This window comes from Rhopalosiphum maidis, chromosome 2 (genome assembly GCF_003676215.2).
Source record: "Rhopalosiphum maidis isolate BTI-1 chromosome 2, ASM367621v3, whole genome shotgun sequence".
NCBI lineage: Eukaryota > Metazoa > Arthropoda > Insecta > Hemiptera > Aphididae > Rhopalosiphum > Rhopalosiphum maidis.
Window position 1 is genome coordinate 78,245,563 of NC_040878.1, and position 14,826 is coordinate 78,260,388.

The 14,826-nt window shown below is 25.1% G+C and overlaps 2 protein-coding genes across 5 annotated transcripts; one reads left to right on the forward strand and one right to left on the reverse strand.

The window, feature by feature from the left end:
* Window positions 1–111: 111 nt before the first annotated feature.
* Window positions 112–9,981, forward strand: LOC113551951 (gastric triacylglycerol lipase-like). The gene is made up of 8 exons (XM_026954555.1): window positions 112–326; window positions 763–958; window positions 3,201–3,315; window positions 7,917–8,160; window positions 8,244–8,405; window positions 9,063–9,147; window positions 9,213–9,355; window positions 9,490–9,981. The coding sequence occupies exons 1-8, from the start codon at window positions 231–233 to the stop codon at window positions 9,883–9,885; spliced, it is 1,437 nt and encodes a 478-aa protein (XP_026810356.1). The 5' UTR covers window positions 112–230; the 3' UTR covers window positions 9,886–9,981.
* LOC113551952 (pre-mRNA-splicing factor 38B) lies at window positions 9,892–14,327 on the reverse strand. 4 transcript variants are annotated; one of them, XM_026954558.1, is made up of 11 exons: window positions 14,174–14,327; window positions 12,894–13,037; window positions 12,085–12,209; window positions 11,865–12,016; window positions 11,628–11,688; window positions 11,411–11,530; window positions 11,222–11,307; window positions 11,015–11,158; window positions 10,520–10,558; window positions 10,388–10,444; window positions 9,892–10,105 (listed from the first exon to the last, which is right to left on the reverse strand). In XM_026954558.1, exons 1-11 carry the CDS (start codon window positions 14,196–14,198, stop codon window positions 10,087–10,089), a joined length of 972 nt encoding a protein of 323 aa, XP_026810359.1. In that variant the 5' UTR covers window positions 14,199–14,327; the 3' UTR covers window positions 9,892–10,086. The 4 variants fall into 4 exon arrangements, 2 of the variants coding, with proteins under 2 accessions (XP_026810359.1, XP_026810358.1); XM_026954557.1 differs by having other exon boundaries at window positions 11,015–11,161; XR_003405151.1 differs by lacking the exons at window positions 9,892–10,105; window positions 10,388–10,444; window positions 10,520–10,558 and having other exon boundaries at window positions 11,017–11,158; window positions 11,407–11,530.
* Between the last annotated feature and the right edge of the window lie 499 nt (window positions 14,328–14,826).

The window sequence follows — 14,826 nt, forward strand, 5'->3', positions numbered from 1 at the left end:
AACAGACCTTTGTGTACGGTTTTTGATTGATCTAGTGGTAGTGTTATTCATATTAAGGTCATTAGATTATCAATACGACGGCCGTTTACGTACGTACATTCATTATAATTATTTATACACACGATGATGAATCGTCGTTCATTGTGTTCTGATCGGTAGTCGCACTCGTGCATGTTTATTTTACGAATAAGGTATCTATAGTTGTGCAGTGTAATAACGACAACGTGAAGATGATTTCCTTTTTTGAATTCATAATTTTGTTTAACGTATTTATCGCTACGATCTCGGCTTCAGATGCATATATTCCAGACGCGTCGTTAAGTGTGGTAAGAATTACAACATAAATTAAAACCTTTTGGATATGTACTTTTATTTTAAAATTAACTTAATCTCCTTTGAAAAATCGTCCTTGCTTAGGAACCAACGAATTTTTAGTTATTGCTAGAAATGTCTGATGACTTTTAGAATGGCCCGAAGAGTAACTTTTGCAGGGTGATTTTTATACCACAACAATGGTCGCTATGTGTAATTACAACCTTTGTGGTTAAACATTTCAAATCCTATAAATCCCTAGCCTTTAAATTTTAATTCGTCAAATTCGTCTTTTACCGCATGATTTAAGGTCTGTTTTTCAATCAAATTTTTTAGTACTTTTTGTTATTATTTATTACATATATCTATGTGTGATATTTTGATGTGTATAATACATTAATACTTCTACATCATAGCAAGCGCTTTAATATTTATTACCTGCATTAATAGCCAAAAATAATTAAACGCCACGGTTATCCATCTGAAACTCATATATTGGATACAAAGGATGGATATCTATTGGAAGTTCATAGGATACCGCACGGAAAAATTACTAAACAGTTCAGAAACTTCCCAGTGTTTTTACAACACGGAATTGTTGCTAGTTCTGCCGACTGGATAATCAACGGGCCCGCGAAAGCATTGGGTAAGTCTTAACTCATATATGATCACGTTTATATTATAAATTATAATAAATAGCCTATTCCAAAGGCAAGGCCTTACTCAAAAAAAAATTTCGAGAGGGTAGGGGGTTAGGAGTATACAAATCTTTTAAGTGGTGTATAAAATAATTTCTAAGTTTACGTAATGCGAGACAAATTTTTGGGAGGGGGTGAACCCCCTTCATGTACGGTCTTGGTATTTTTAATAATATATATGAAATATATATTAAGATATATTATCGCAAAAATATTTATGGTGCTTATAGATTGTGCATAATTTAATTGCCTTTATTTTACTAGTTAGGTATTTGTTAAAATATATAAAATATATTTTTAACGTTTATTTGTGTTTATAAAATATGGGGTGTCCCACGAAGACCAGACAAATGAAATAACTTTTGTTTTAATCAATATTTAAAAAAAATTCTTTTAAATATAATTTATAAACATTCGCGCTAAACTTAAAATTAAAATAAACTAAAAATTGATAAAAAAAATTCCAAAATATTTAAAATAGTCAATTTGTGAATCTTATTTTTTTAAAAATTTAGATGGTAAAAACATTTAAGTTGAGTGGCTGACTTTTACAATTTTTTTAAATATCAATATTCTCGTTAAGTAAATTACGATCTAGTTTATGTAAAACAATAAAAAATAGTTAGATTTTAACATGCGCCTATTTAAAAATTTTCATATAAAATATTTTTAAAAAAAATTATATTTTTTTAAATTACAATGTTTAATGTCTCTAACATAAACTAGATCGTAATTTATCTAACGAGAATATTGATATTTAAAAAAATTGTAAAAATCAGCAACTTGACTTAAATAAATGTTTTTATTACCTAATTTTTTTTTTAAATCGGATTTACAAATTTGTTATTTTGAATATTTTGGAAATTTTTTTAATCAATTTTTAAGTTTTATATATTTGGTATTAAAAAATAAAAATAAATTAAAATGTAATGCAAGTGGCTATGAATTATATTTAAAAGAAATTTTATAAAAATATTGATTAGAACAAAAGTGATTTCATTATTTAATTTGACAGATCTCCGTGGAATAATCTGTATGTTTTGTATAATTTGTCTATTATTCTACATAACTGTCATAACTACAACAGATTTTCAACTTGAATAAATAATAAAATATATTTTAATCTTATTATAAATCGTAGATTATGTATAAAAAGTAAAATAATAAAATTAAATAGAGTATTGGAGTTTATTTTATTTTAACTGTATTGTTGTAAGGTTGAAGTAAACGATTTCTATTAAACAACAACTATACTGTACTATATAGTTGTCATAGTACATAAATAGTTTATGATACTTCAGGATTAGATTTTATCGGAAACTTTTTTACTTATTCGAAATAGGAATTTTTCAATTAATTTAAGTCACATGGAAAAAATATTTATTTGATATTTTAATTAAAAGAATCGTCGATGGTCTGACGGTTACTATAAAGTAACGGTTTTATACATTACTTAATGTTTATGCAATATAATCCTTGATCTGGACCTGTAAATTATATTATAATAATTTATTTGTTTAATAAAATCTGTTTGATTATGTACTAATAAATTTAAATCTCGATATTGTTTTCAAATTTACATAATATGCAAGTGCAAAGGTGATTACCTAATTTATTACTATTATATGCTGCAGTCATGAATTTTATCATAAATACTTACTATAGCGGTCTCTTTCTTATTTGAATATAATATATTTGTTTTACATAATTTGAAATCAAAAGGATTCTTAAAGTTGTTTACTTTTAAAAATATCAATATCATTATTTTTTAAGTTAATATTCCAATTTCCAACAGTAGAATATTTTATGGGGTTAAGCAAAATGTGCTTTGTTACCAATTTATATTATAATTAAATTTTAAACTTTATAATATAGTTAGTTTAGTATTATAACTTTATTCGCATTCTGTAATTTTAGATTTATCAAATTTTTCATTGACATGAGTTCAACATTTGATAATTATAAGGTTAGGTTCTAATAATATGATACATATTACTATATAATAATTGAAATTTGTTGAAAAAAATATTCTGATTTGTTAGAATAGGAAATTAAAAAATACGTATTTTGTCGTTTAAATTTACCAAGAATATTAATAAAGTGATAGATAATGGTAATATAATCATCTTATAGGACTATATAGGTGCATATTTTTATATTTTAAATAAACAAAAATATGTTATTTTTCAGCTTATCAACTAGCGGATAATGGTTTCGACGTGTGGTTAGGAAATTCAAGAGGAAACACGTATTCTCGTACTCACAAAAGTCTCAGTCCAGATAATGAAGAATTTTGGAATTTTAGGCAATTATACATTATACTTTATATTATGGTTACACTTATAATCTAGACTACAAGAAGAGAAATTTAAAAAATCATGTTTTTCATGAGACGTATTGTTTCTCGGTTAGGTTATTGGTTAACTAAACTTAGTAAATGATAACCATAAACTTGGGAAAATATTCGTAGACGACGGGTTTTTTCCTTCGTGAGTTGGATTATACACTGGTAATTCGCCAAGCAAACTCACCCTTAATTTTTCCTTTTTATGATTACTGTTCCAAATTCTGAGTTTTGAACTTTCTAAGTATGTGTATTGTGTAAGAACCAAGTTGTATTCTAATAATCAAATAAAATTGTATTAAAGTTAATTTTAAAAATACGGATCTTAGATTTTCTACCAGGAATCACTCTCAAAGTTTAACTGGTTGAAGATTGAAGTGTTTTGTCTACTATAAAACAAAAAAAGTATCTCTAAACGTAAGATAAAAGTTGTATATATCTGTGTTTCAGACACACCAACAGAGCAAATTTTAAGAATTTTTTCTAGGTGGCACTAACACTATAAGCAATACTGAAATAATAATAATAATTATGTGCCCTATAACATAAATATTGTTCTTAGAAATTCAAAAACATTATTAGCCCTAACTTGGTTAATTTTTATTCAATTTTAATAATTTTTTTTTTCAACTGTTTTAAAATATATGATTAACAAAATGGCTATTCTAAAAATTTAAAAAACTTAATTGCATAAAAAAAAATGTTTTGATAACTTTTGAAAAAAAATTGAATCTTGCCATTTAATCAAAATTTCCATACTTATTACTGTAAAAAAACCGTATTTAAATATATTGATTTTCTACGGACACATCAAGGGTAATACGGGACTTTTTGGACACATTGTATATTGAGAATGTACAGCAAGACTTCAAGTAACTATTTTAGCTTATTTTAAAATATCCAACATTTTAACGGAAAACAAATGTATTTCATAATATGTAATTATAAACGAAAGATGACTGAGTATATTTCGGAGCGACCAAATAAAATTATTCATCGTAAGCTGATGGTGGTTTAAAGTACCTACATTTCTTATTTTTTACTCATTTTAATATCATTGTATAAGTTCAATTAATTATGATTATGAGTTATTATTAATAATAATAATAAATAATAAATAAAAATGATGTATTTATTTGTATCAAAGAATAAACACAAATAGGTACTTACACAAGAAAATGCATTGCAAACTCCAACCAAATCACAAATCATGTATACGCCTTGTCTAGTTCTAGTACTTATAAATACGTATTTATAGTCATAATAATTATAATAATAATAACCAAATAAAAGTGTTCATTTAGGTACCTACCGTCAGTGGCACAACCAGAGGAGTTGGTTAAGAGGTTGTAACCCTTTCTCCAAGGCTTAGTATAATAACCTATATACTTATCTTATATGTATATATATATTATAATAATATAAGCCCCCCCCACCCACCGAAATTTTTTTCTAGTTGCGTTACTGCCCATTGCCTATATCGTATCATATAATATTACAGATAATTAATAGTTACAGTTAATATTTTAATATTAAGGGGATTGGAGGCGGTGATTTTGTGTCTTTGTCTTACACACGTGGAACATAAAAAAATAGCTATACGCTTCTGATAAAAATTATGGTACTTCTAGTTGTTCGATTTAAAATATGTAAATATGATTGAATTGGTATACAAGTTTACTTTGCATTATTCGAAGCATATTTTTAATATTTTTAATATATTTAATAATAATTATTGATAAATGTTTAAAATTTAAAATATTTATTCCCATCAAAATATTAATTTTAAATAATAAAACAATCGAAAAAGTGCTTCGACCGATGCAAAGTAAACTTGTATACCAAGTAAAACATCTTTACATATTTTAAATCGAACAACTATAAGTACCTTAATTTCTATCAGCTATGTTCCACGTGTGTTAGACAAAGACAGAAAGTGACCGCTTCTAATCCACTTAATAATATAATAACTACCCCACTCTATTGAAACATAGCCCATATACTATATAGGTATACCCATATATAGTCTGGATATGGTAAATCGATTGAGCTAAAGCTAAATATATTATTCGTATAGGTATTCGTATTTCAGTAATTGTATTTTAAATGTGACGAAGAATTTTAAACTTAAAAATAGTTATTTACTTAATACACCCTTAAATTTAAATCTATAATCACACTTATGTTTTAAATATTTGCATTATTTGCAGTTAAATGTATAAACACAAAGAGACAGATTTGAAAATATATTTTTCATTTTATTAACATTAAATATAATATATTTAGATTTACCATTGACTGTACAGTTTTATAGTAAACTATATAATATAAATTTACTATATAATCAATGGATTTACTAACATTAAGTTGTAAATTATTGTTATCACACCAATCTTTATATATTAGCAAGTTTAAACATACCATTATAATTCTTATTTTTTTTAATAAAAAGGTAATTTTTATGCATTTTTGAGTTGCATTTGGATCATATTTTGCGCTTATGAGTTTCAGCTAAATAACAATACCCATAAAGGTCAAAATCAAATTTTTTCAGAAATGCAAATATATGTAGATAAATAAGCAAAATTGGTGAAAAATTAAGCTAGAAAAAGCTATTTCTCTTAAATAACATAGTCCTACACATTTATGTGTGATTCACTTATTTGTTACCTTTTGACTATATTAACCATTTACACAATATACAACTAAAGATTTAAGGAAATTGCCTATATTGAACTCCTAAAAAATAGTATCTGATCACCTAATTATTATTGTTACTTACTTTTTAGTTAATTTAAAATAAATCCTCGGTTTCATTTAAACACAATTTTTTTTAACTTAAATTCGTTTTTTATTATTATTCAATTGTGTAATGTATTGATTAATTCTAATGCTCTGTTGCTTCTTTTAACATACCTATATATGTAATTATACATATATAACACATAACATATTTTAAAAAACAATAAAAACAAATAATCAGTAATTAGAAGATAAGTTGACAGAGTGAGAATTGGCCCTTGATTAATCTACGAGGACCCTAAAATAGCAAGTGGTTGTTCAAATGGACAAACAATAAAAAATAGTTTTATTAGGTATTTATTATGTTCTTTTGCATTTATTCATATTATTTTTATTTATCATAATTAATATTATATCTAATATTATCAACATCTATGTTTTAATTTATCATCACACTTTTGTTTAGTGCAAGTGGAAAATTTGTACCTAACTTAAGTGTTTGTTTGTTTATAAGTTTATGATTGTTAATTATAATTTAATTATTTTTATTTGACAACTTGATAAACTGATGAAATGATTTTTTAATTTTTTTCTAGTATTATTACTATTATTGACGAATAGATAGTAGATAGCTACTGTATAGCTGTATACGTTATGTAGTTCATTGATTTTACCAATATGTACAAACAATTATTTTTATCATTATTATTGTTTAGGTATCGATAATTTTTTAGTTACTAATTCCGTAGGTAACATTAATGAGTTAGCTTTAGATTATGATCCAGACGATGAATGTATTGGTTTTTAACATAATGCATTTTTTTCGTGAGCTTGTAGTTTGAAGAAATTTTGTATTTTATAATTGATAAAATTTTTAAATCTTTAACTTTGAAAGTGTATCTAGTAGAATATTGGATCTAGATGGTACCCAATTACGCGAGGAACGTGTGCGTGTGTCACCACAGCCAAATCTATATACAATTCGTGGTTTTGATATTTAATACACACACAAGGATGTGCACCTTGAAACCAAATTTATAAAATGTTACATATGTTAAAGCGAGACTCATGAAAAACCAAATATTTGTTTGTCTATAAGGTTGTTATTAGTAACAGAAAATAAAATATGTAGCTTATTATTGGGTACATAATTTTAGACATTAGACACATATTTTAAACTTGAAGGAGTTTACGTCGTTTACGATTGGAGTTATTTATAGTTTGCCACGAGAAAACTATATACAATCAGCTATACAGTTAGGTAAAATTAAAAACTTGAAGCAAATAACCCATACGTTCATAATTCACATGCAAATCTAGTTTTCAATAGATTGTATCAATAGTTTGACCAAAAAGCCAAAATTAGGTACTACTTATAAAAATAGCTATAATGTAGTTCATAGATATACTTTTTACTTTTCTACGTATAAATGTAATATAATGCAGTCGACTCACGAAATGTATAATTTTTTTCTATCTAGTGTTTCACATTGGATTGTTTGTATTACGATTTTATAATTGTTCTAATTTCTAAGTAAAATCATACTATTAGCTAATATTAAAAAATACTAAATAGGTATCAAATTATTCTTAAATTATACATAGAGCTATAGTTATAATTACGTTGTATCAGAATAAGTCAATAAGTTTATAAACAGGAAATTTACACTCTCATAGAATGAGCTTTCCAGACGTATTTAATTTATTTTGAATACCTGTGTATGTTAAAAAAAAAAATTGCCAATAACCATTGCCCTCTAAATACCTTTAAGTTTAGGTAGGTATTGATACGAGGCTTATTCGTTTTTTATTTGTCATAGTTTTCACGAAATGGGTATCTATGATTTGCCGGCTACCATTGACTACATCCTAGAACGCACGAACCGAAGTCAATTATACTACATCGGTCATTCAATGGGATCTTGTATGTTTTTTGTTATGTGCTCTGTGCGCCCTGAATATAATTATAAAATACGAGCACAAATAAGTTTAGCTCCTGTAGCTTACGTTCATCACATGACTTCTGTTTTAAATAGTTTAGTTCCGTATGCAAACCAAATACAAGTGTGTTTAAATGTTTTTAAGATCCTAATCTTTTAACCTACCTACTCTTAAATAGCTAATAATTTCGTTTTATTTTATTTCAGAAAGCTTCAAATTGGGTTTCAAAAGGTGCGTTTTTACCGCAAAATGCTGCCAGTAAATTAGTGAATAAATATTTGTGTGGTGACGACGCTATGAATTCGGCGTTATGTAAAAAGTATATCGTTTATAAAATGTTTGGGGAAGATTCTGTTCAATTTGATATGGTAAATTGGTTAAACATCAAATAAAACTAGACACTAGTAGGTATTAATTAGGATATAAAAAAACGGTATAAAACTAACTTGAACCAACACAAAACTTTGAAGCTTAAAAAAGTTTATACAAAGTTCATCACTGTGTCGAAACATAATCAACTTTTATATAACAACCGATAGGTGATATTGAGGTATAAATATGTAATGCCAACAGAGTGTAGTACTGGTGGAAGTCTCGATGTTAATTTTAACGATTTACGTTTTTAAGGGTTTGTTCTCGGTTTTATAGATGAAAGTTTTTTTCTAAACTACTTTGTAGTTTTTACATTTTTCAAAATCAAAACTTTTTATCCGGTTACAAAGGAACACCATAGCAAATTTGTAGTTTGAACAATATTTCTGTTTTCAGATTGTTTTATATTATCATAAAATTTAAAATATTGTAAAAACTAACAAGAGATAATTATAATGTTCTTACATCATGTTTTATGATAGATCTAACACGTAAATATTTAAGCAACAACAATATTGTCTCTAGAAGGTAAATTTGGGTATGTTAGCGTTACTAAGACAAAGGTAACACATACATGTATGAGATCATTTCTTAATTCTTAGCCCTAGGACATGAATAAACTTTTTAGTACTCTTTTTTTTTTTTTTCTCTAGACCTTACTTCCCATAATATTGGGTCACAATCCAGCTGGAACATCAGTGAAAACTTTACTTCATTTTGCACAAGAAATCACTACAAGTAAATATAATATTTTAGATTTAAATTATCGATCAATTGTATTTCTAAAACTATGTATTTTCAAGAAAACTTTCAACAATTTGATTTTGGAATAGAAAAAAACTTTGAAGTTTATAATTGCTCACATCCGCCAAAATACAATTTGAGTAATGTAATAGCTCCCATAGCATTTTATTATGCTAAAAATGATATACTAGCAGATCCTATAGTAAGTAAATATTAATTGTATTTCCTTATTATTGATTTATAAATGCTAATTAAGTAATAAATCATTTTATATTGATGTGTCAATATGAATATTTTAACCAATGTAATTAAATATTTAATTGGTGTGGTATTTAGGATGTGGTGGAGTTGTATTCTCGTTTACCAAATAGATTAGGGATACACCTCATAAAATTTGATCAATTCAACCATGTTGATTTCCTGTACAGTAAAAATGTTACTGATATGGTATATCAAAGTGTAATGAATACAATATTTAAAGCTGAATTTCTTGATTGGATACCAGAGTTTGATAATACAACTGCATTCAATTCCTCAAGTGATTATATTCAATGTTATGACGAAAGAAGTGCAAGGAAAACAAAGAATGGTTTTTGGCATAAAATTACTTCATTTATAAAAAGGAAAGAACTACATCCAATCAAAAGTTCTATCGCAGAAAATTATGAAGAAAATGTTAGATCTAGGCACACAATTAAATTGGCTTGGAACGAAACACACTATGAAAAATAATCTTAATATTTATAAACAATTAACATGTAATTTTTTTTTATTATTGAAAATTAATTGTCTTTTTTTAAATGAATTAAAAATACAGAAATTGTGTAATTTATTAAAGTATGTATGTACAACTTAAACTAAGAACTTCATTCACTTATTTTGTTAATGGAGAGAAAAAATTAAATACATTTTTTTTTCTTTTCATATCCCTTCTCAGTATTTCGATCTTGACCTAAAACATATAAATACAATTTTAATATTTAAGAAATTAATTTAGTCAATCAGTTGTTACACATTTGTTTTCTTTTGAATATGTTATTATTTTTATTAATATCTAGATATTTACTGCTTAATTTTATAATAGGTTTGGTTTCCAATCAGTTATTTAAAAAAAAATTACAAATACAAATTGTATACTGTACAAGATAAACAACAGCATTAATAGACTCCCTCAGACTTGCTTACATATTAAACATTTTTTAGTTTAAACACAAATAAAAGTGTTTTAAATTACTTGTAATCATCTCGATCTCTTCTTTTACTGCTGCCGTATTTTGGACTTCTAGAAGAACTAAAATCGTAAATTATTTATTATAATTTTATATTTATTATTTATTATTAATTAACTGAAATGTAAATTCATTACCTTTTTTTATAATCATCTCTTCGACTTACATAAGGCGATCTAAAATTAAGAAAAAAATAAACATAAGTATTTGAATAAAATTTAAATAAATGGTATATCATTAAAAGTAAAGACATATTTATTTAGTTTAAAACTATTTAATTTTTTTTACATGTAATAGCATAATTTAAATTATCAAATATTTTTTTTTCCATTGAATACTTCATTTGTATCACTAATATATATTTATTTTTTGAAATTAATAATCACACATTTTGGAACGAATCATCTTTAGAGATATTTAATTTATAAGATACTAATTTACAAATACATTACATAAAATTATAAATAAATATTTTTCCTGTTAGGTACTTCCTAGTACATGAAATTTATGCCTAGAAATTTAAAAACAACTTTTAAAAATGTATATAAATAAAAAATAAAACTTTCTCTCATGGTAAATTTTTTGCCAGTATTGAAATATCTATTATATTTATTTAATAAAATTATCCCAACCTTTCTCGAGAATTTGCATGACTAGGCTTGCGTTCATAATCTCTATCACGATAATCTCTGTGTGATCTTTCTCTACGTTCAATTCGTTCTCGAGGCCTTGATGTTTCTGATAAATCTCCTCTATTTCTATGGTCATCTCGATCTCTACTATAATATTTTGTCCACAATTAATAAAATAAATCAAATTAAAAACTAATATTGTATTACCTAAAATTCTTTTCTGGTACATTTCTTCTAGGCGTTTCGTCAACTATTGGAGGATACTTTTCACTCATTTTCTTTTCCATTTGTTGCTAAAAACAATGTGAATGTTAATTTATATTTTTGATGATAATTATTATAGTATAACTAGATTTAAAAATAATAAATATGAATGTGTTTAGCCGACATACCTACCTGAATGGGAACAGGGATTCTAGGGAATAGCGTTGAATACCATTCTAATTTGAACAGAAAGCTCTTTAATATATTGCCAATTGTCATTGTTTGGCCACCTCCAGCTCTTACGTCCATTTCCTAGTGTAATATCAAACAATACATAATAATTTAAAAAATGTATAGAAATTAACCTAATCAATTAAATTGAGAACACTAAAACGAAAGAAAAGTTTACCTCTTCATCATCTAAGAAAGATTCATACCAATCCCATAAATCACCAGGAGGTTGAGTATACCTAAACAGAACATTTAAAAGATATTTAATTTAAAATATCATAACCAAAAATTAATATGTATAATATATATATATATATATATATAACAGGAAATAGGAATACTTTCAGGATTGTTATTATTCTTGAAACAATTATCTTCCACTATACACTTTGGGATAGTTTGATCAAAAACTTACCTGATGTACATAAAACCCAAAGCACGTATATAAGGTGAATCGCAATGGGTAATTAGCCCAGTTACCTGCTTGCGAGTCAATTTCAATGTGAACAATTTATACAGAAGACAGAAGGCTGTAGATACTATTCCACCGGCACCAACTCCTCGGACCTAATTAATATTATTTACACATTTAATTTATTTACACAATTATTAAGAATAATTAGTTAAATACTTACACCGCCACACATTCCAGTTTGTCCAGAAGTCTTGCGACTGCCTTTTTCCCATGGCTCAAGATGTTGTACTTTATAATAAATTTCATCAATAACTTCATGGTAAGTTTTTAATTCATATAAATTTACTAAAATAATAAAACATATATTAAACAGTATATAAAAATATCCTGTATGTTAGGTGATTTTTTTATTAAATAACACTTATTATGTAAACATTAATTTATTTTTAAAAATATTTTTTTTACATAATTTCTAATCTAATAAAACTAAATTTTAAAGTTTTTTATTTTTTTGAATGACAACATACATTTTTAATTTCATACACTAAAGCAGAATATTCTTGAGTTATGTATAAGTATTTAAAGCTTAGGTGAGTGCAGTAGTAGATTAACATTTTGCGGGGTATCTTCTTATCAATTCACACCTTTCATTGAAATTTTAAATACTTATATTTAATGAAAGTTGTGGATTGATAAGGGGATACCCCACAAAATATTGATCTACTACTGCACTCACCTAAGTTTTAAATACTGATATATAACTTAAAAACTAGTTGTCTAAATTTTGATTTTTAAGTATCAAAGTACCTCAAAAAATATTAATATAATATTATGCAAGAAAAATAATTTTAAAAATATTATTAAATTTAAATAATGAGTGTTGTTGGATTAAACAATCACTTTGTATATCTTCATTATATATATAACATAAAGTTTTGGGTAAATAGTCAGAGCAAAAAAAAAATAATTAAAGAATCCAATAATACTAATTTATACTAATTAATATATTAATATATACTTCATAGTTACCTTTAAAATAATGAGATGATTGAATATTAGTTAAAATTAGAGTATTTAAATTCATTGTACGCTCATTGCCCCATATTGGCATCGTGTTGTTCTTTCTAGTCAAAATACTTCCTTTAGATTTAGACTGATAATCATTGTCATATCCTAAACAATAATTTTTACAAAATGTTATTTCATAAATTCAATATGTTTAGTGAAGACATTTTTGATTTTATAGTAATTTTTTTTTTTTACACCTTTTTAACCTAACAAAAATAATAATAATTAGTTTATTTTTTTTTTTATCTAATATTATCTATCCATGTCTTACACTTCTATTATTATTATTATTATATCAGTACTATTAAAATAACGAAAAAAATTGTTTTAAGTTTACAATATAAATATATTAACTTATTGGATATTATGCGCTATCACTAATTTTCTCTAAAAGTTAAGAAAGTTACCTAAGTTTTTACAGAGAATATTCACCCGTTTTTTAAAAAGTACATGTCTAATAAGAAATAACAATGCATAAACTAAGCATTTATTTAGTTTTTAGTTTATAGAATCATGAACATTTTAACTTTACTCATTAGATATGAGTATAATTGCATGAAATAATATATTATTACTAAAATTTGAAAGTTGAAGAAGTTGTTATCTATTATACATTATATTGTACATTTCTCCAATTTAAGGGAAAAAGTATAATTATTTGATTTTCATAAGCAGATTTTGCATATTTAATAATTTCTTCTTTATTTTAAATAATATTAAATATAAAACTTATGATTAGTTAACTTAGATATTTATTGTCATCATTAAAGTTGATTCTTAATTTAACAACAATGGTATGATGCACATTTAATCTCTATCGTGCAAATAATCCATGCCATTTTTTAAATGACAGCAAATTAAGAGAAAATAGCTGGAATTTAATTTTGAAAAAGGTTGAATATTTCCAGATGAAAAAATAGTTGAACTGTTTTATTTTAAAGGCTGTCAAATAATGATTACAATGGTGAAAAAAACATTTATGGTATGCATTATAGAGCATACAGTAGGACATGTATCTGCTAATATGTATACTATAGGCATATTCTATGTTAATCACTATAACAATAAAAAACTGAAATATATATTAAGAATATTATATATAATTGTTGACCCTTTCATAAGTGATCTTGTGGATACATTTCACTTCATGTACATGCAGATAATTAAGACTACTTTATCGATAAAGTAAGAATATATTTACAATAACTATCATAATCTTATGCTGCTGATATACATCTTACCTTCATTTTCGTAACTCACTTCCATGTTCTTATTGATAAATTGTTAATATTTTAATTGAAGTAATTAATTATAAGCAGTAAAATAAATAAATAGTACTTTAGGTTATAAGAAAAACAAGATTTTAAGATATAAAACAAAATATTAAAACGTATATCAAGTTATTAAATAATAACAATAGCCATTAGGTATTTAGATATATTAAATAGTTTATGTTGGAAAAGAATATAAACATATATGTATTGCGCATGCGTCAATTAATTTTACAGTGTAGCCATATATCAACTAATAGTTATTATTATAGGAGATTATATTATAAAAAATAAATAAATAGATAAATAAGTATATTACTATATTTTTTGTTTTGGGTGATAGTAATCATAATTACATAGCTGATTGCATTTGTCAATCTTGAAGACTTGAACTACATCTTATGGCTTATATATATTATCTAGAGAGCCTAGATAAATAATAATATATTCTATAACTAGGTTCTCTACCTATACCTATTTCCTAATTCATATCTAAAACAATATAATATTGAGATTAGTCCGAGACTCAACATTTGATAATTTGTCTATTAAATGTGTGCTTATGTTATGTATATTACTATACACCACAGTTCAGTAGGACAGATATCTCTGTATATTTAATA

Coding starts and splice junctions, on each gene's coding strand:
- LOC113551951 (XM_026954555.1), top strand. CDS start 231: ATGATTTCCTTTTTTGAATTCATAATTTTGTTTAACGTATTTATCGCT. Junction 3,316..7,916: donor GAAGAATTTTGGAATTTTAG/GCAATTATACAT, acceptor TATTTGTCATAG/TTTTCACGAAATGGGTATCT. Junction 9,148..9,212: donor TGCACAAGAAATCACTACAA/GTAAATATAATA, acceptor TGTATTTTCAAG/AAAACTTTCAACAATTTGAT.
- LOC113551952 (XM_026954557.1), bottom strand. CDS start 14,198: ATGGAAGTGAGTTACGAAAATGAAG. Junction 11,162..11,221: donor GTACCAGAAAAGAATTTTAG/GTAATACAATAT, acceptor AAAATATTATAG/TAGAGATCGAGATGACCATA. Junction 10,559..11,014: donor CATGCAAATTCTCGAGAAAG/GTTGGGATAATT, acceptor TCTTAATTTTAG/ATCGCCTTATGTAAGTCGAA.